Source organism: Mustela lutreola, chromosome 6 (assembly GCF_030435805.1).
Source record: "Mustela lutreola isolate mMusLut2 chromosome 6, mMusLut2.pri, whole genome shotgun sequence".
Classification (NCBI taxonomy): domain Eukaryota; kingdom Metazoa; phylum Chordata; class Mammalia; order Carnivora; family Mustelidae; genus Mustela; species Mustela lutreola.
The window spans coordinates 16,516,720-16,537,641 of record NC_081295.1 but is presented as its reverse complement, the minus strand read 5'-3'; the positions used below and the strand labels follow the sequence as shown (position 1 = coordinate 16,537,641).

At 42.8% G+C, this 20,922-nt stretch overlaps 2 protein-coding genes across 2 annotated transcripts; one reads left to right on the top strand and one right to left on the bottom strand.

Annotated features, from left to right (window-relative positions):
• Window positions 1–1,686: 1,686 nt before the first annotated feature.
• TRAPPC3L (trafficking protein particle complex subunit 3L) lies at window positions 1,687–5,430 on the bottom strand. The gene is made up of 2 exons (XM_059176317.1): window positions 5,244–5,430; window positions 1,687–1,806 (listed from the first exon to the last, which is right to left on the bottom strand). The coding sequence occupies exons 1-2, from the start codon at window positions 5,415–5,417 to the stop codon at window positions 1,687–1,689; spliced, it is 294 nt and encodes a 97-aa protein (XP_059032300.1). The 5' UTR covers window positions 5,418–5,430.
• Window positions 5,431–6,356: 926 nt separating this feature from the next.
• CALHM5 (calcium homeostasis modulator family member 5) lies at window positions 6,357–13,787 on the top strand. The gene is made up of 2 exons (XM_059176790.1): window positions 6,357–6,988; window positions 10,477–13,787. The coding sequence occupies exons 1-2, from the start codon at window positions 6,449–6,451 to the stop codon at window positions 10,864–10,866; spliced, it is 930 nt and encodes a 309-aa protein (XP_059032773.1). The 5' UTR covers window positions 6,357–6,448; the 3' UTR covers window positions 10,867–13,787.
• Window positions 13,788–20,922: the final 7,135 nt, after the last annotated feature.

Sequence of the window (20,922 nt, the reverse complement as noted above, 5' to 3'; positions counted from 1 at the left end):
AACATTCTTCTGGAGGCATCAGTTTAAAATATATGGCATTGTGATATCCCTTCTGATGTCAGGTAATATTCATCTTCTTGATTCAACTCCTGGTCTTCTGTGGAACTGGCTTGAAGTTCCTTCCATGGTTGCCACAGCTGCCCCAGTGACCCTAGTGAGTCCTTAGTACTGACCTTGATGTCCCTTGAACAGACAGCCGCACAGGTAGAAAACAAACCATATCCTCAGAGTCTTCGAAATCCAAAAATGCAGAATTTCAGTTGTTTTTGATGCCATTTAAACTCATTTATATAATTTAAGATACTTGTCATATGCAATTATGCCATTTTTATACATGAGAGAGGCCATTAGTTAGGATCAACTAAATCCACTAGAAACAGACCTGAGACTGTGTCTTCAGGGTCCTGAGTCCGAGCTGAGGTCTACCATAATCATATCACTTACACCAGTTCTAACTGAAGTGTCCACACTACTTGTAACTTGGAATTTCAATTCTCTGCAGAGCCCAGTAGACTCTGGACCACATAGAGGCCCCCTGTGTGTGCTGATGGTTTAGTAAAGATTATTGTTTATTTAATCCAGTACATTTGGAAATTTAAGTATGTTCTGGTCACAGACAAAGCATGCATTGTAAGGTTTTTTTTTTTTTTTTTTTTTCGAGAATAAAAATGACAGCAAAAATTCTAACTGAATAAGCTTTGGGGTAAGAAAGTATTTTCAAAAAACATTATTTACCTCTCATTTTGGAGGTTTCCTTAGCCTGACCATTGGCAATGTATCATGAGAATAGGAAGACATTTGGTTGATACTATCTAAAAATCACATGAATTAAAACTAAATGCTATTTATGGGGCTCCTGGGTGGCTCAGTGGGTTAAACCTCTGCCTTCGGCTCAGGTCATGATCTCAGGGTCTTGGGATCGAGTTCCGCATCGGGCTCTCTGCTCAGTGGGGAGCCTGTTCCCCACCCCCACCTGCCTCTCTGCCTACTTGTGATCTCTGCCTGTCAAATAAATAAATAAAATCTTTTAAAAAACAGAAACAAAAACAAAAAACTGAATGCTATTTAAAAATATTCCAGAATTAGCATGCAAATAAAGAGCCTTGCCTTGGTAAATTACGAATTATCAAGAGAGAGTAGTTTCAGGAGGCCGAAGTGATAAACCAAGCCAATATATGAGAGAAATTATATCCATAGTTATTTTAAAAATATAGGAAAGTGTTATAAATGGTACTGTTTCTATAAAGAATGCAATATTCATTATCTAGAAATTGTCTATAATAACCTCTATATTGTATCATTTCATCTATTTTTTCCAATGAGAATAGATAAATACACCAACTGTGTAGTTGGTAGGCTTTTTTCCTATTACCATAAGTAAAAGAAATCAGGGGACTCTGTGAGAATGGACTATATGATGTGTGAATTCATGTATGCTATCTTATAAGGAGTTATTTGTATATGAAATCTTGTGGACATAAGACTGAAAATGTATACCTTATCAGCAAAGAAAAAAAAAAAAAACAGCTTTAAACCCTAGTGCCCTGCATTTCAAATTTCTGGCTGATAAATAAGCCTTTTACAACCCATGCTATTTTTAAACAACTGGGAATTTCTATGACTCTGTATGTTTAGGTAATATTAACTCCTTAGCTGACCATCCTGAGGCATTTTCCACACAATACTTCACTTTTTCCGTCTGTATTTTTTCTCATCTAGCTTTTCCAGAAATGTTACTCCTATTTCGGTCACATGGTCACCTTTTAGTCTGTCTTGCAAGAATGTAACATCAGCAGCCAAAGGAACCTAAGAAAGGGGAAAAAAACCAGGCCTGTGTCATTTAGGTTTAAGAAAAAAAACTCTCTAAAAAAAAAAAAAAAAGAAAAGAAAAAAACTCTCTAAATTTTTCTCTATTTTCAGCTTTATTCATCCAGTAAGGGGCTGACTTTCCTTATGGAATGACAGAAAAGATCTGGCTGTGTGGATGAAGGGCCCTTTCCTGCGTGTCCTCCAGGGATGATCCGGCTGTGTGTCAGCTTTGTGGTGTGAGTCTGCAAAGAGAAGGGTGGGCCAGGCCAGGCCCAACCCAGACGTTTCCAGCCCAGAGATAGGGGCCCACTCCAGCACAGCTGAATTATGGGTGTATCTCAAGAAGAACACAAATTCCTAACTCAAAGATATCCTTGACCCAATGTGCCTTGTCAAGCAGAACTTCAAGGATAAATGGATTCTTTTTTTTTTTTAAAGATTATTTATTTATTTATTTGACAGAGAAAGATCACAAGTAGGCAGAGAGGCAGGCAGAGAGAGAGAGAAGGAAGCAGGCTCCCCAATGAGCAGAGAGCCCGATGCGGAACTCTATCCCAGGACCCTGAGATCATGACCTGAGCTGAAGGCAGCGGCTTAACCCACCCAGGTGCCCCAAGGATAAATGGATTCTTAAACAATTTCTTTCCAACTGACTTGCATTCAGTCATTCTTTTATCAGCTAAATAACAGAATCACTTGTCCTAACAACACTGAGCAATCACTTAGGGCTTTGAGAGCTTTGAAAAAGCCTCAACTAAATAATTACAAACATAAAATTAAAGATTGAAATTACAGAGATGAATATTTGACGGCCAACCTTTCTTTTCCACTGTAAAGCATTTCCTACTTCCCATACATGGAAGTAATCCCACAGGGCTTACTTCTCTATTTATTAAAATGTATTCACATAAGAGCAGCATGTTGCTGACCTACTATCCTCAGCAGAGTGTCCATTCAGCTATTTTAAGTCACTGGGATAAATAAGTTAACCCAGCAAAAGTACCTGGTTGGTAAAAGCAGATAATAAGTGATAAAGCCTGAGTCTAGTCAGCATTTGAAATATAGAAGCTTTATTCACCCTCATTCCCCCTGCCCCATGAGATCTTTTTTCTCTTTGTCAAAATTTAACAGAAGCTCAAGTAAGATAAATCAGGAGGCTACGCTGACGCTATTTGGATGTGTGTTTGAGGCCACATGAAGTCTCATACCTGTTTGTCCTATAGTGCTAGAATCAAGTGTTATCCATGAAACCTGGAGAATTCTTTATCCTATTTTTGCCTTTGTTTTATGGCTTATCTCTTTGCTTATAAACTCTCAGAATATTTCCCTTCCCCTTTTTTGATTACTGGATTATAGGGCAAACCTAAACATTTGGTCAGAGAGAAGCGTGGAAGATCCGTGTGACTAATACATTATGTCAATTGTTTTACTCTTTTGGATTCCCTGTTATTATATCCTTCCTCTAATTATCACCAATAATTGAAAATTACATGAATGCCTCATTATTGGGTAGGTCAACGCGTGTCAAGTCTTTGGCTACTCTCTGGTCCCACCACGTTCAATAGCTAAACTTGGAGAAAAACGAGATTGTGGACTCTTACCTCTTTCTGAACTGCCCTTGCCTGGACAGTCTTGACAGATTGCCTTCTTCTTCCTCCACTTTCCCAAACCAGCTTTTACTGAGGTCCTTCCTGATGTTTCCATCCCTACGTGTGTTGACTATCTGTCAGGTCTTCTTTACTTCGCGTCTCCACTGTCCTTGCTCTTGTGGATCGCTCCCTCTTGAGAGCCTCTCCTCCTTTGTTTCTGACTCCGCCCCGTCCTAGTGTTTTCCCACCTCTGCTTCTTCCTTCTTGGTATCCTTTGCCGCCTTTGTATTCTCTGTCCAACTTACTGATTCCATGTTATTGCTTCCTAGGTCTCCACCTGTGACTCCTTTCCCTTCTTCCTCTACACACCGTGACGCATCTTTTGACAGTTCCGATGCCTCTTTGCTCCACATCTCTCTGTGGCTTTCAGACATGTGCAACAACTGCTTATTGGATATCGTCACTTGCCTGTGTGTGAGACACCTCAACGCCAGAACGCCCAAGCTGAACTCCTCATGTCTTCTCTCCTAACCCCCACTGTACCTCTCCTTGCTTTGCTCAGAACCCGGAATAATTCCTGACTCTTTTTCCCAATCTTGTCTCTTTCAGTGAACTGATAACCTAGTCTTCAGTCGGATTACTAATCTCCTTAATGTTGTTCAAATTGGTCTTTCCCGTCCGCTCCTATTGTCAGGACTTTAATCTGGTTTTTCTTGAGGTTATCATCACAGCTCCCCACCTGCCCCCTTCTTCCCTCCAGCTTCGTACCCTCCTATATGCTTTCAATTTGCCGACAAAGGAATGAAATTCCTAAACCGCAAATTTCAAAATATCATTCCCTGTTTACCAACCTATAATGGGTCTCTGCTGTGTTCGTCACAGAAGTCTAAATTTCTAAGCTTGGGTCATATGAAGGCCCCCTACCACTTTTCAAAAATCAGGCCTCTGTAAAGAAGTGAAACTTCCTTTTTCACGACAATATCTCCCTCAATCTACCCATACTGACTGGAGATTCTCTCCTATGTCACCCGTACTGACTCATTCAAGTGCCTTCTTCTTGAATGAAACTTTCTTCTTGTGCTTTTGGACATGCTCTTCCTTTTACTGGGAATATTATTTTCCCCTCACCCAAAGGCCTTGCTTCGCCTAACTCCTCTTCATCCTTCATGAGCCAGCCCAGGCTTTCTCTAGGAAGTCGTCCCTGCCTCACCACCCAGCCCAACCCAGCTCCTCACATAGCCATTATCCACACTTCTTTACACATCTGACTTCTCTACTGGACAGAAACTCTTGAAGGGCAGTGACTATGTCTAACTCATCCTGTATGCCCAGTGCCTTTGAACAGATGCTGATCACTGCCTTTGTTAAGCCAATGAATAATCCAGGTGTGGAAGCCAGCCTCCCAAACAGACTCCAACAATCTTGCCTCCTGTTACTCACACCCGCAGGTAATGCCCTCCCACACTGCACCGGGGAAGACAGCACCTGTTGTGACTGGATCTACCTAGGTGCGTATGGGGCAAGGAATTTCCTGAGGCCTCTAGCCAACAGCCAGGCAGGCACTGAGGCCATGTAAGCAGCATGGAGGTGGTTTCTCTTAGCCTGGATCAAGTCTTCACCACGGCGGCCCTGACCAAGGGCTGGACTACATGGGGATTAAGCTCTGAAAGGCTCCTAGAGCTACAGGCTCTTAGCAAAACCCTTTCCAGATTTCAGCTTCTTAGAAACTGTGTGAGATAATAAGTGTTTGTTGTTTTCAGCAGTTGTATTTTTTTGAGGGGGGGTCATTTGTTACACAGCACTGGCTAACAAATAAACTTGGCCCAATGAAATACGTACTTAAACCATTTCCATGGCACTTCTGATAATCCCACAGAGTAAATGGCAGTAGCACAGAAAGGATGACCCAGCGGGGAGCTCCTCCACAGACTCCACCAGCGGATTCTTGTCTAGGATCAGGGAAAATTCAATCCTGCTTAAGTTGTTGCATGTCACACTTGGTGTAATCCCCAAGTACATCTTAAAGGCGACCTCATAAAGAGGGAAAAAAAAATTCTACAAAACTTGGTCTAGAACAAATATCTATTAGCTGAGCACCCAAATATTCTGTTCCAGGTGGGACAGCACGATGGTTAAGCAGGTGGAGTTTATAGTTGGGAAGTCTGGGCTTATACTCAGCTTTGAAATGTACTGACCCTGTGACCTGTACACGTCTTAAATCCTTTCATTTTTATGGAATATCCTAAGGGACCCGTTTTCTGTCGAAACAATATGCTTTATGAATCAGAGTTAAGCATTATTTCTCAAAAAATCATTTTCAAAAATAAATATCGTTCAGGAGGGTAAGAAATTAAAATATTAGTCATCGTTAGGGTTGAGGGTAAGGGTGGACGTGAGGTCAAGGGCAGAGGTACTAATCGAGAGGTTGCTACGAGCTCCTGATCGTAGGATCTCCCTTCTCATTTTGTCTTTCATTCAAACTCAAATGTTCCCTAAACTTTTCCATCTAAATTTCAAATAGCCCAAATCCTAAAATTTGACTCAAATCTCTGACAGTCGTCAGTTGAAGAGGATGCAAAATGAATCTTCCAGATCTTAAGGCAAAGCAGCAGGTCTTAAGCAGTGAGGGGAAAAGCCATCATGAAACTCCCCGCCTAGAGACGTGCTTTGGCTCCCAGTGAACTGGCTGAAACTTCGTTCTGCTCATGTTGATTCCTCTGGCTGGAAAGTTCCTGGACTGTTATTGCTGTGATTGAGAATCCAAGCCACGTGAAAATAATAGAAAATGGAAGCATTGCCCTTTGAGTCTACTCCAAGTCTCTGTCTCGGCCCAGGTTCCACAGCGTGAAATCCACCAGTAGGAGGCATTATCTGGACACAGTTGGGAAACAGTCATTCCTGGGGAATGACATTGTTTCCTTATCTGGCTGAATTCAGTCTGAGAAGGAGGCATGTTTGTTTCTAAGGAAGAAAGAGCTCCACCCCTGGCCACTGCCGCAGCTGCTCCCCAGATAAATAAGCAAAGCCTTTTCCCTTGGTATGCCTTCAGCATGGATGCTTTTCAAGGGATTTTAAAATTCTTCTTCAACCAGAAAACTGTTATTGGCTACAGCTTCATGGCTCTGCTGACCCTGGGGAGTGAGCGTCTCTTTTCGCTGGTGGCTTTTAAGTGTCCCTGCAGCACTGAGAACTTGGTCTATGGGCTGGTTTTCCTGTTTGCTCCTGCTTGGGTGTTGCTGATTCTGGGATTCTTTCTGAACAGCAAGTTTTGGAGGCTCTTCACAGGCTGCTGTGTGAATCCCAGGAAAATCTTCGCCAAAGGCCACAGCTGCCGCTTTGCCTATGTCCTCGGCCAGATCACTCTGAGTTCATTGGTGGCTCCGACGATGTGGCTTTCTGTGGCTCTGCTCAATGGGACGTTTTATGAATGTGCCATGAGCGGGACCAAAAGTTCCAGACTCCTGGGACTGATCTGCAAGGGCAAACCCCAAGAGTGCTGGGATGAACTTCACAAAGTCTCCTGTGGCAAAACCAGCATGACTCCCGCGGACAACGAAGAAGTGAAGCTGTCCCTTCAAGCCCAGTCTCAGGTAAGGAAGGACAGACTCTCCTCTCTCTCCCAGCAGGAGCTTGAAGGATTCTCTCTTCTCTCGGAGACTCCTTTCAGGCAGAGCTGAGTCTGAATCCTGCTAGAACATTTTGAAGTGAAAGAAAAATTGGAACACAGTGCAGCATGAAGACAATCTCAGGAAAAGCTTTTTAGGGGTTGGTGGTTTGGTAAAATTGCTGATGGGATGGTCTTTCCTATTTCCAAAAAGAAAATATCTTCTGGGTTATGCATATGTAAATCCTTAAGTGCTTTTAGAACAATCTCTCCGGGTTGACTTGGTACATAATGCATGACACTAACTCATAACTGAGTGTTAATGACAGAGCTGTAATTAGAAATCACTGCCTCCTATCAATTATTTGTTTTCAAACTGGTTTCTTAGAAAAACACGTGCAGATAGCACTCATCTATTAAAATAGAGCTGAACCAAATGTTTTTCAAAGAGGCATGTAATATAATTAGTGTAGAGATCCCCTCAAATGATTTCTGGCGACTGTTATCTCTGTGTATAAATATTGTTAAGATTGAGAAAAATTTCCTGTGTTTCATGGGCGTTGGCAGTCTTTAAATAGCCGTTAGTCAAAAGGGACCGTATTCTCTAGGGAGGTTCCGTCCTCTGCTCTTTCTACCCACTACAGCTGAAAATGTTCTTACATTACTTGAGCAGCTCAAGTAATGCTTTATTTGGGACACTGTTTTGTTGAACAGAGGGAAACCGTAGTTCTACCTAACTGGACACCAGGAAGTAGCTTGTCATACTTCCAGGTACCTGTGCACAAATCCAGATGGGACGCCTTCCCTGGCCTCAGGAAAAGACTGAGTTCCTCCTCGTGTGTCGTGAGTCGTGGGGTTACATTCCCCAAACCACAACAGCTGATCAGAGTAGATAAACAGACCCACAATTTGTCAGATGCCATTTGTTTCAGAAAAAAAAAGTGCACTGAAAGGAGTATAATTTTTTACTTTTTCAACAAGGACTCGCTTTTTCAACAACCCATCTGGGCAGTCTGGTTTTAAAATCAGACTTTCTAAAGCTGGTCAGCAGAAGAGTCACACCGTACTTTTTACACGAACAGATAAGCTTAAAAATGCCCCCCAGACAAAAGCTTTTGTTTAATGCATAAAGCACATCCGAGATAAACACATGCCAGGATCCCAAACGTCTTCCTTCTTCTGTTCAAGGAAGGTATTAATTCCGAATGTTATGATACAATGAGTGATTTATGATTTATGTCCTCGGGCACCAGACTCTATTCAGTCAGTGCCAGGTCCAAACACTTATCACCGTGTGAGCTTTTCTTCTCTAAACACAGGCAGAAGGAAATCATGCACATCCTGTCATCGCTTAGCCCGGGCACACCACCTGTTTACTTTTCAGCAGAATGAGAAGGACCTGGGGCTGATTTCTAGGGGAGGATGCGTGTGGGATGGGGACAAGAGGAGCGGTGCCAACGGCAGGTGCTGACCGCAGTGGTTCAGCCAAGGAAGGAGTGACAAACAGTCCAGATCAATAGTGGGGTGTGTGGGTGGGGGTGGAAAAAGTGCCCCATCCGTGGCTGGGCCAAGGAAACAAGAAATCCAGCTGGGCAGCTCTCTATTTTAAGCAAGTCGAGAGGACTAGTGGTCAGAGGTTGGTCTTCGAGTTGGCCAGCTTGGGGTTTGAATCCTGAGTTCACCATTTACCACTCTGCGACCCCAAGCTCATGGTTTGACCCCTCTGAGCCCCTGTTTCCTCACAGTTGGGGCGAATAACACCTACCTTGGGAGGTTGCTGGAAGGTGTGGAGATGATGGACATACATGGGCGGAAAGCTGCTGGCACACAGTCCGAGTTCTAAATGAATGAGCAAACTGCCAGGGTTTGAGAGAGGGAAGTCATGCAGAATGGAACATGCTGGGGCAGGAGCGTCCACCACGTCTAGCCGGAGTCTCCGTACTGTGCACTGGGGACGAACAAGAGGGCTCAGGGCTCAGCCCTCAGGTGAGAGCTCGGTGACGCTGAGATCAGACCGAGATCTGTGGTCCATCAAATAGTATAACTCGAGCAGAACTGGCTCGGATACCGAGGTGAGATGGCCTGCTGGCCCACAGGAGGCCCAGCTGTGTAAAAAGAGGAAGGTAGAAGAGACGGGGGAAGACCCCAAGTGATTCCAGGTAACTATGGGACTTTCACACGACAGGAGCGGTGCCTCATTCATAAATCATGTCACAAAGAACCATGAGTTCAGAAACGCTTTTACGTAAACATCAGTATGTTTGAAAAAGAGCAGCACGTGATACCAGCTAACGCTTCCTGAATGTGTATGTGTGTCCGCATTGTCTTATTTTAATCCCCCCAATTCTCCTCTGAGGTGGGGGAACCACCATTTTACAATGGAGGACATGAGAACACCCATTGTGGGGGAAGATGGAGATTGAAACCCACCTCGTGCCCGGTCCAGAGTTGGTGCTCGCTGGAGTCTGGGGCCTTCACAATGGCGCCACCGGGTGAGGCAGCGGGTGGGAACTCCGGATTTAAAGCATCAGGGCTTGTGGGTAGTTCTGTTAGGGTCTGAATGGGTTCATTTGCAGATTATTGCTTCTGTTTTCAAATAGGCCCATTTGCTGAGAAATACCAAGAGTCACTTAATGAAAATGTCAAGAGAGACTGTGAAAGGGCTCTGTTAGTTGGGAGATTAATAGGAGATTAATTCCAATTGTGACAAATAGAATTAAGAATAGTAAGAAAGTTTAGAAGGTCAGATGAGCTATTTAGAGTTCCGCTCTTAAAATTCAGGGGGGAAAAAAGCCATTTGAACCAGTTTGTATTCAGAAAGGAATTTTTTTTCCCCCAATTACCAAAATTCAGAACCAATTATGCTGAAGGTTTAGAATGACTCTAATTTTTTTTTTCCCTTGGCTTTTTTGAGGCCTTTCAATTCTTTTAGCTTCAATTTCCCCACTGTATTATGTCTCTCTCACTTTTATCATGGACGGTCACTCATGGGATTTCTCTCAGAGAGGATCTGTTTTTCTCTGCAAACAATGTAATATGGAAAAATCAGTCACTAGCCATGAACATGTACTTACCAATGCTGACAGCTCCGGGCCGAGGAAATGCTCATTTCCTCCTCCAAAGCCCGTATTCACTCATGCATGGAATTCTTTCCTTCAACAATTAATACTCTTTCGGGGGGTGCTTTAGCTGATTCTTGGATAATTTATATTTTTGCTCTTTCCCATTTGTCTGCCTTCTGGTTATTTCTTTGCATACCAGCCGTGGTGGGTCGGATGAATGATAGGGATTAGGTAAACCCGCACATTCCTTAAAGTTTTCATTAAACAAGAAAAACACGAATATGACGGGTTTCCACTGAGATAACGGTAATGACTGCGGTTTTAACTGGGTCCTACGCTGACCGGTAGCCCCATCGGTGCCCCCTGGGAAGTGGCTGTGCCTTTGCACGTCCTCAATATCTTTCTTTCTTAGATTCTAGGTTGGTTCATCATTTGTTCGGCATCTTTCTTCTCTCTGATCACCACTTGTTGCGCTCGCTGCCGATCTAAAGTTAGCTACCTTCAGCTGAATTTTTGGAAGACGTATGCACAAAAGGAGAAGGAGCAGTTGGAAAATACATTCCTGGAGTACGCCAACAAGCTGAGTGAGAGAAACGTGAAATGCTTTTTTGAAAAAAAGAGGCCAGATGTCTTCCCCATGCCCACCTTTGCAGCCTGGGAGGCGGCTTCCAAGCTCCATTCTTTCCACCAAAGCCAGCAGCATTACAGCACCCTGCATAGGGTGGTGGAGGACGGCCTGGACCTTGGCCCTGAGGACGATGAGACCACAATGGTGCTTGTGGGTACTGCCCACAGCGTGTAGCGCATCCACGGCCGCGGACTCGTGGCGTTCAGCGGTACACTCATTCTGACATTTTTGCTGCATCAGTAGTGACCACTCTGTCTCTGTTTTCTCACGGTATTTCCTTGAGGACAAGAACCCGAAGGGAAGAGATATGCAGCTCCCAAGGGCAGGCAGTGGCTGGATGTGCTGAAACGGATGCAGTGTGTGTGGTCAAGGATGGTGAGGAAGGTGCTCTTCCACTGATGTGACTTAGGGTTCAGTGGCTTCAGGTTCTTCTGTTTTTTTTTTTTTTTTTTTTTTTTTTTTTTTTTTTTTTAAATAAGTTTTGTTTATTCCTTTGGGAGAGAAAGAGAGAGCATGCATGCAGCGGGGGCGGGGGGCAGAGGGAGAGAGGGAGAAGTAGACTCTCCATTGAGCGGGGAGCCCAATGATGACTCGGGGCTTGATCCCAGGATGTGAGGATCATGACCTGGGCCAAAGGCAGATGCTTCATGGACGGAGCCACCCAGGCATCTCCAGTGGCTTCAAGTTCTAAGATTTTATGTTTTGACAGCGGGACTCATGCCAGAAGTTTGGCCACTTTATGTAAATATTGGTTGTGGCATCTGGGGGTAAAAGTGGTAACGTGGGACTAAGTACAAGACTCTTAACAGACAGCCGTAGACAGTGGGATCTGCGGTGTAGTCAGAGGAAATCCTTGTCCTGCAAATCTATTCTACTGCCTTTCAGGGACATATGAAATTCTACCATTTGGAATTCATTTCCTTGGAATCTGAAGTCAGCAGTTCTCAAGAATAACACATTGAAAGTATATGATGCCTAAAATTCAGAGCTTTTCACATGATTCCACTGTGCACTGAAAGTATGTTTCTACAGGCAGGGCCGTATTATGGCTTTTGGGGGCCCTAGGCACTTCTGCCTTCATAGACCCCTTTCTACATTAAAACATGCACACACATTTATGAATGTGTTAATATAAAGACAAGTATATTTATAGTATATACTAAAACATTTTTCAACCCAAAAGTTCATTTATTTTCTTCTGATTTTAAAAGAAATTAAAAACACTTTCACGAGCCCCTACAAGTATCATGGGCCCTAGGCATAGTACCTGCTATGACGAATGGGTCAGTCGGCCCTGACCAGGTGTTTGGGGAAACTGTCAAGGCAGTGCTAGTGTAGAACTGTTCTGCAGTTTTATGTTTATCAGAAATAATGCAAATTTTGTGTATTCTATTATGTAATATACCCATGTTAGCTTAAATATAGATGTATACACATATGTATAGACATATACATATATGTATGGGGGTCCAAGGTTATATGTATATATACATATATGTATAGCTTAAATCTATACATGTTTACTAACATATACATTAGTTTAAATCTATACATATATATGTATTTAATATAAGTATATATTATATATATGTATATGTTTATATTTAAGTTCCCCCCATATCTCTTAGCAGAACTAATGTGTAAGGAAGAGACACTATATCTTACGCTATGGCTCACACCTTATATCACAAAGAGTCCTGGCCCCCTAGCTGGTGAATCCGGGGAACAAACCTTTATGACCATGGACCTTACCCCCAGTTGAAGAAAAGACCCTAAAGATATTAAGACCCAGAATATATCCTTGGGAACTTAGAGCAGGCTCAGGGGTGTGTGTGTGTGTGTGTGTGTGTGTGTGTGTGTGTGTGTGTTTAGGTGGGACAGTGGAAGGTGGAGGATGGAAAGTAGCAATCTATTTGATATATTACTTGGATTTTAAACATGGTGTGTGATTAATATTTAACAAGTGGCTCTTTACAAAATCTCGATTTGAACTGTTTGCCAATTTCTATGGCACAGATTTAAGTTACCCCCTTGAGATCACTGAAAGTAGAGTGAGGAAGAGATGCCAACCACAGGCTCCCTTGAGCCTTTCAAAGAAGCCCATAAAGCTAGCTTTTTTTTTTTTCCCCATTTACATTGATTCTAACCAACCAACTTCACTGCATCTTTGGTGCATCTGGGTTTCACTTTAATAAAACCTAGCCATGGTAACACAGCTCATTGGATCCAGTGGAAAGATGGAGTCTCTTATCCTTCTCCCCTCGAATCTGGCCTTCCTCAACCAACAGCATCTGGCAGAGTGAAGCCAGACTGTGCAAGTGTTGCAGCTTGTGCCTTGTCGCTGGCAATGCTCGGCCTGGCAGAAGCCAGCCGCCATCCAAGAAGTCCAATTACCCTGAAAGCTCCAAGTTCTGAAGAAGGCCAAACTAACCAGGAAAGCGAGACAGAGAGAGAGAGGAGCCTGGTCAGCCCAGCTGTCCCAGTCATTCTAGCTTAGATGCCAGATGCATCAGTGAAGAAGTCATCCCAGCCAGCCTCAGTAGACATGACCTAGAGAAGAACCAGAGAACCCAACCAACATCCAGAACAAAGATCACAGGTCTTTGGTCCTAATGGAGCCCTTCCAGCCATCCAGACTTTTGAGCTGCTCCTTTGGAGGCTGCAGACATTGCAGGGCACTGCCTTTGTGTCTTGCCTAAATCCCTGATGCAGGAAATTGTGAGCTCAAATAAATGTTGGTTGTTTTAAACCACCAAATTTGGGGACACCAGGAATCAATAGATAGCCTAAACCTAATTCAGGAAAATCAGAATTTATTAAGGGAGAGAAAGTGGAGGCAAATCAAAATTAGACATAGATTTATACAAAGATTCTCTTCATGCATAAGCTTTTCCCTAATTTGTTCATCTAGGTTCCATTTAACAGTATATCCTCAATGGCACAATTTAACAGACCCCAGATAGGTGTCTCTCCAAAACTGTTCCACCAAAGCCTGAGATTAATTTCTAGTTACTTCTGGCTAAATTTGTTGTGAGAGGAACACACTTCTGTGGGTTAAATTCTGTTTCAAATAAACATACCACTGAGAGAAGTAACATATGATTTGTCGTGAATACCTGGAACAAAACGGGAGCAGAGGGGACAGGTTGAACTGGCCTTGAGTGAACTAGAAACAGATTCTTCCTCTAGTCTCGCTCCTCCAAGTGTTGTCTCAGACCATCAGCACCATGAGGGAGGTGGCCAGCTGGGCAGAATCAGACCCTATCCCAGACCTGTTGAATCAAGTCTTCACTCTGACAGGATCTTAGGTGATTCCTACACAACTTAAATTTTAGAAACGCTAGAGCCGTGGTTCTCAAACTTTTAGCTCATGTCAGAATCCTCCAGAGGATTTGTTAACATGGAGATTGCTGAGACCAGAGTGTCTGATTTGGTAGGTATGGGGTGAGGCAAGAGAATTTGTAACCAAGTTCTCAGTGGTTGCTCATGCTCTTGGCCCACAGACCACACCTTGAGAGCTGCTCAAAAGCACAAAGAGGCCATGCTGCGGAAGGCAGGCTAGACGAGATTCAGAATCTTGGGTCTCACCCCAGACCTCCTGAATTAGACACCTCGGTTATGATGTTATCAACCTGTCTGGGAACAGGGGATGCCCTCCCATTTCTTTTCCATGTATTCAAAGCTACCCTTTGTCCTTCAGAAATAGTTTCAAGTTTTCCCTCACACAAGTTTTGTAACTTTTCTGTATTTCTAGGCATTCTTCTTTTCTGCTCTAGTCCACGGTTTCTTTTTCCCATGATATCTTCTAAGTTGTGCTTAGTTGAGTACATGCAAAAGCTATTTCTTTATGCATATCATGATTTGATTCTTTTTTTTTAAAGATTTTATTTATTATTGGACAGAGAGAGAGATCACAAGGAGGCAGAGAGGCAGGCAGAGAGAGAGGAGGAAGCAGGCTCCCCGCTGAGCAAAGCGCCCGATGCAGGGCTCGATCCCAGCACCTTGGGATCATGACCTGAGCCGAAGGCAGAGGCTTAATCCACTGAGCCACCCAGGTGCCCCTCATGATTTGATTCTTTGTAGAGCTCTTCAGAATTAGAAAATAACCATTGTGCTACCCCTACGGACATAATGGACCTACACAAGAAATAGCTAATTCTCAGCTCCTAGGGGAAAGCACAGTGGGATGCGGCCCACACCACTTGAAGCCACTCGTGTTTTTTAGCGTCGCTAAAAATGGAACAGCCAGAGGTTCCGTGCCTCCCTATGTTGCACAGTGAGAGAGCAAGTCCCCAGGATCACCTGTCAAATGTGTCCTGAAAAACTCGGTCTGAATCAAATCGAGTATTAAGACCCAATTAATGCTTTGTAGGAGATACAGGCCAAAGGGAACAAGTTAATGAGGAAGCGACCAAGTAAACTTACGATACAGGACATTCTGTGTGACACATGACACAGTCTTCTATAGACAGATGGCATGTAAAAGGGGGAAAAAAAGAAGAAAGGAGAGACATAACAGAAGCGGCGCATGAGCCATGTGTGTGAACTGTTTCACACAGCCAGCTCTAACAGGATAGCGTTGCGATATTTAGGGGAAGATGAATGAGTATTAAATGGGTGTTAGATGATTTCATGGAATTAATTATAATAATATTATAAATTAAACACATGTATAGAAAATATATACCATGTTATGTATAATAGTAGCACGGTGGTTTATATTTTTTAAAAAATCCCTTCCAGTTACAGACGCATATTGTTTCTGTGTAAATTAACGTATTATTTAGAATTTCTTTAAGGAGGCCTGAGTGGCTCAGTCCGTTAAACATCTGCCTTCAGCTCAGGACACGATCTCAGGGTCCTGGGATCAGAGTCCCACATGAGGATCTTCGCTAAAGTGGGAGTCTGCTTCTCCCTCTGCCCCTTCCCCTACTTGTGCGTGGGCTCTCTCTCTCTCTTTCAAATAAATAGATAAAATCTTAAAGAAAAGGAATTTTCTTTATAATATTTCAGCACAGAGGTGCCTGGGTGGCTCAGGCCATTAAGCATGAGGTCCTGGGATCAAGCCCCAAGTTGGGCTCCCTGCTCAGTGAGGAGTCTGCTTCTCCCTTGGCCCCTCCCCCTCACTTGCGTGTGCATGCGCGTGCTCTCTCTCTCTCTTTCTTTGATATAAAGAAATAAAATCTTCAAAGAATAAAATATTTCAGGGCACCTGGGTGGCTTCAGTGGGTTAAAGCCTCTGCCTTTGGCTCAGGTCATGATCTCAGGGTCGTGGGATCGAGCCCTGCATCGGGCTCTCTGCTCAGCAGCGAGCCTGCTTCCTCCTCTCTCTCTCTCTGCCTGCCTCTCTGCCTGCTTGTGATCTCTGCCTGTCAAGTAAATAAAGAAAATCTTAAAAAAATAAAATAAAATATTTCAGCATAAAAAAGGGTAGCTGAAAGAAGGAGAAATGGCAAAAGATGGATACTTATTGAAGGCGGATAGGTAGTACATGGGATTTATAAAGGGTTCTCTTTACATTTGTGTTTGAAAATTTTCATAAGAGTTATGCGATGAAATAAATGGTATGCTCACCTCAGGTCTTCTGCTGAAGTGTTGTTAGTCAACTTCTGCTTACCTGGTTGGATCCTCTAGTATCATTCTCAGCAAAGGTTCTCAGGAATACGATTCCCTGAATTCTTAGTCACATGTTGGCGTGTTCTCTACTTGAAGGACAGCTTAGCTGGTTCACACTTTCTCTACTTGAGTATGTTTTAGCTGTTAGTCCATTTTCTTTTGTTACTGGACGTTTCTGAGGAAAAATCCAATGCCATCCCTATTTATTTCTAATATGATGTTTTTGCCTGTATTTTCACTTTCTCTTTTTTTTTTAAAGATTTTATTATTTATTTGAGAGAGAGAGTGCAAGAGAACATGAGCGGGAGTGGGGGAGTGGGGGGAGGGGCAAAGGGAGAAGGAGAAGCAGACTAACCCCGAGTGCTAGGCCCTATCCCAGGACCTTGAGACCCAGTGTGTCAAGGCAGGCACACTTAACTGACTGAGCCACCCAGGCAACCTGTACTTTCACATTTTCAAAGTCTTTAAAGTCCAATAGTGTTACTAGATTGGCCTTCAGGTAGGTCTCTTGCATCAGCTTTCCCTGCTCCAAGTTACATTCTTTCATTGTGGAGAAACATTTTCTCTTGTTTTAAGAAACTGGGATTTGTAAATTTCCTCTTCCTCTCCTTATTACATCATATGATTTGCAAGAAATTTCATGGTTTTGGATTCAGAGCTAAGCCACTGCTGTGCTCTTACAGGAATTTCATTAATTTAAAAATTTTTAAAAAACGAAATTAATCTTGTGGTCTTGATTCTTATTTCATCTATTCCTGCCCTCTCCCTTCCCTTTGCCTGCCTCTAGAACCAGAAGAGTCACCACTTTTTGACATTTATAGCCTCTGACCTATGAGATAAATAGCAAAGAGCAGGGGACCCACATATGGACCTCGTCTATGGTAGCTGCAAGGGTGAAGACTTCCCTCTGTGTGTGGTTGTGGTCTTGATTGTTACCATATATTTAACCCAAACCCATCATTGCCCGAAGTTCCCAAGGGAGCCTAGACTGCCTTGAGGTGCTGATGAAAGAAAGGATCTGGCTCTGGTTCTAACCATTATAGCTGTGGTTTCTGACTAAACCTTAATGAAGCCCAAAATGTGTCTTGGGACACAGCGAGATTTTCAGAGAGTCAAGAGAACAAGCTGATCTACGGAAGCTGGAGCCTGAGCATGGAGGGAAGCCCCAGAAAGAAGCCTTCACGCAAGAGATTTAGTGGGGCTTTGCACTGACACCTATTTGAGTAGGATTTTGATCAAGAGCATTGACTTAGTTTAATCCCTTTCAGAATTGGAACATATTTATTACAAATATAAAATGTCCTATTTGAGTCTGGAAGGAAATCTATTTTTAGGCAGCTTCAATAATATTTTCTTTTTCTTTTTTTTTTTTTAAAGATTTTATTTATTATTTATTTGACAGAGAGAGAGAGAGAGCACAGAGGGAGAAGCCACCCCCCACCCCCAATATGGGACTTGATCCCAGGACCCTGAGGTCATGACCTGAGCAGAAGGCAGACGCTTAACAGAATGAGGCCCCCCTCAAATAATATTTTCACTGTTCAGTTGGTTAAGGTTGAGTTACGCAGAAAGAACACTTAGCAGCTGTAAGAGAGATCACATTCTAAATTTTGCTCTTCCACTAAAGAGGGAAGGCAGAATTAATGTTTATTGACGACCTATTATGCGACAGATACTTTACATCTGGTTTATATTTAAAATTTCTCAAACATACTGGGGAGGAGGGATTATTGTTTCTATTTTTACAAAGAACACTGAAGTTCAAACAGGTCAAGGTTAAGCTGCAGGTAAGAGAATAGAACCTAAATGTGAATCTGGGTTCGTCTGATCTCTTAACTTCCACCCCAAGAATGTTGTCTCATGTTGGCGTCTTCTCAAGTCATTATTTAACTTTTAACAACATGTTTCCTTGTTGTTAAAATCTGAGTGTTGGATGAGGACATCTCTGAGTTTCAACTCTGTTGTCCTAAATCTTACATCAGTAGCACATGAATTCCATCATGGGCTTCTTGGGAATTAATGTCCAGCTCGAAGGTTCCTGGCCCCTTTCCCATTTGGCACATCTTTTCCACCTTGGGTTTCTAAATTATTTGCAATAGTTGTGCTCAATCTATGCTTCCAGTTCCCTGTATCAATAAAGTCAACTTCCTAATATTTCCTTTGATAAAAATTATACTTGCTAGAGAAGGGATTTCAGCACTGGGAAGTTCACAAAAGATCTGGAGTAGTCTCTATACTTTAATTTTTATATCGTTCGAGCCCATCTTTCTGTCTGTGCATATGACAAACCACCTTTTTACGATTTTAGATTTCTGGACCCTACAGCCACACTCATGCTAGAGAAAAATCTTTAACAGTTTTACATTGTAATGAAAACCGAGATGAAAATGGGAGGAAATGAATTAATTATTTTGCCTAATCACATTCTCTAGATCATCTCCAGGAATAGGATTAAGTAAGAAAACTATGAACTCTGGTGATATGAGTAATTCTGCTTAAGAATGATACCTCAAGGGGCACCTGGGTGGCTCAGTGAGTTAAGTGTCTGCCTTCAACTCAGGTCATGATCTCAGGGTCCTGGGATCAGGCTCTCTGCTCAGCAGGGAGCCTCCCCCCCGCCCCCGCCCTGCCTGCCTCTCTGCCTAATTGTGATCTCTGTCTGTCAAATAAATAAATAAAATCTTAAAAAAAAAAAAAAAAGAATGATACCTCAAAATAAATACATCTCTGGGCAGAGTACATAACCCATGAAATAGCTTCTAGTTGCACTATAACAACATTTTATTCCTATATATATATTTAAAGATCTTATTTATTTGAGAGGGAGAAAGAAAGAGAGAGCACGAGACAGGAAGAGGGTCAGAGGGAGACGCAGACCCCATGCTGAGCAGGGAGCCCAATGTGGGACTGGATTCTGGGACTCCAGGATCATGACCTGAGCCAAAGGCAGTCACTTAACCAACTGAGCCCTATTCCTAGATTTTAATATGAATGGATGTGCGTCAGCATTAATAATGATTGCTGTTGGTATCAACAGAACAAGGTTCTTTCTCCCAGGGTTTTTGTTCTGTTTTGTTTTGTTTTCTGGCATTTGAATTGCGGGAGGAAACATGAGGAAAAGTAATTAGTGTTTAAAAAAACTTGTTTCCCTAAACACCTGGCTAACTATGAGTGGGTCTCACTGACCCTGTATAGGAAATAAGCAGTTAAAAAAAAAAAATATATATATATATATATTTTAACTGCATATATATATGTTAACTGCATATATATATTTTTTAACTGCATATATATATATTTTAACTGCATATATATATATATGTGTGTGTGTATATATATATATATATATATATATATATATAGTAATGAACCTGTGTTTGATCATTCTCCACCTACTCTGGGGTGATGTCCTAGAAGACCCAGCTTCTCTTCCTACCTCCATCCCAAGGGGTAAGCTAGTCATCCCAGCCACTGGTGGGGTGGGCTTTGTTTCAATCAAGACTGTCCCTTTTTTTTTCCAATGACACTGTATTTTATTTGAAACACTTAAAGAGACAAAAGGAGAGGCAGCTCTGGAGGGACTGGGACTGAGAGTCTGGAGAGGAGCAGCCTTCACGTGGTGTTCCTGCCTTTCCTGCAATCACCCGAAGCACCAACCCAGGAACACAGTTTGCAAACTTTTGCTTTAAAGCAGAAGGGGCCCACTAAGATCGCTTGGGAGTATTTTATTTTATTTTAAAAGATTTTATTTATTTATTTGACAGAGATCACAAGTAGGCAGAGAGTAGGCAGAGAGAGAGAGAGAGAGAGAAGGAAGCAGGCTCTCCCAGGACGTTGGGATCATGACCTGAGCTGAAGGCAGAGGCTTAACCCACTGAGCCACCCAGGCGCCCATGCTTGGGAGCATTTTAAAAGTTGTGATGCCTGCGTCTTATTTCCAGAGACCATCACTCAGCTTGGCAAACTCAGCCTGGGCATCTGGTGTTTTTTTTTTTTTTTTTTTTTTTTTAAAGCTCTAAGTGATTCTATGGAACAGTAAGAATTGAGAACCATTACCCTGGAGCATCACAGAGAGGTCAGGGTGAGTTTGAACAAAATCTTCCGACAGGCATAAAGAATACTGAGCAGGGAGGCCCCAGAGTGTCTGTCTTCCTGATGTGTCTCTGAACCCTTAGGCCCAGATGTACCTCTTGAGCCTTTGGGCTTTGATTCTCCCAGAGTATTCCCTCGGCCGTATTCATCTCCTGGGAAGGATGCTCCCAACCTTATTGCTATTTTCAATGCACACACTTCGGTTTGTCTTTAAATCAGGCTCTCATGAATTTCAACCATATGAGTTAAGAGATTGAAATGCAGCTGAGACTCTCCAATGGGAAGTTAGCACAGCCCAGATTTTCATATCTGGCATATCTGGAGCATTGAGGCATCCTTGGTAATGGCGCCAAGGAGATAAGATGCCTAGAAAAAGCCAGATGTGCCAGGACACCTGATGATACGCAGAAAACTGGAACATGGACCTGTGTAGGAAAGCGGTGGGACGAGTTGCAGAATGTACTGACAACTGAACCTTGAGAGACACTTTTCGGAGACTAAAGGGAAAATAATATGACACAA

What these genes read in the sequence shown, in the direction of transcription:
- CALHM5 (XM_059176790.1), top strand. Translation starts at nt 6,449, where the DNA reads ATGGATGCTTTTCAAGGGATTTTAAAATTCTTCTTCAACCAGAAAACT. An exon ending in CCCTTCAAGCCCAGTCTCAG is followed by an intron (nt 6,989 to 10,476) that starts GTAAGGAAGGAC and finishes TTTCTTTCTTAG; the next exon opens with ATTCTAGGTTGGTTCATCAT.
- TRAPPC3L (XM_059176317.1), bottom strand. Translation starts at nt 5,417, where the DNA reads ATGTACTTGGGGATTACACCAAGTGTGACATGCAACAACTTAAGCAGG. An exon ending in TCAGAAGTGCCATGGAAATG is followed by an intron (nt 1,807 to 5,243) that starts GTTTAAGTACGT and finishes CCCCTTTCTTAG; the next exon opens with GTTCCTTTGGCTGCTGATGT.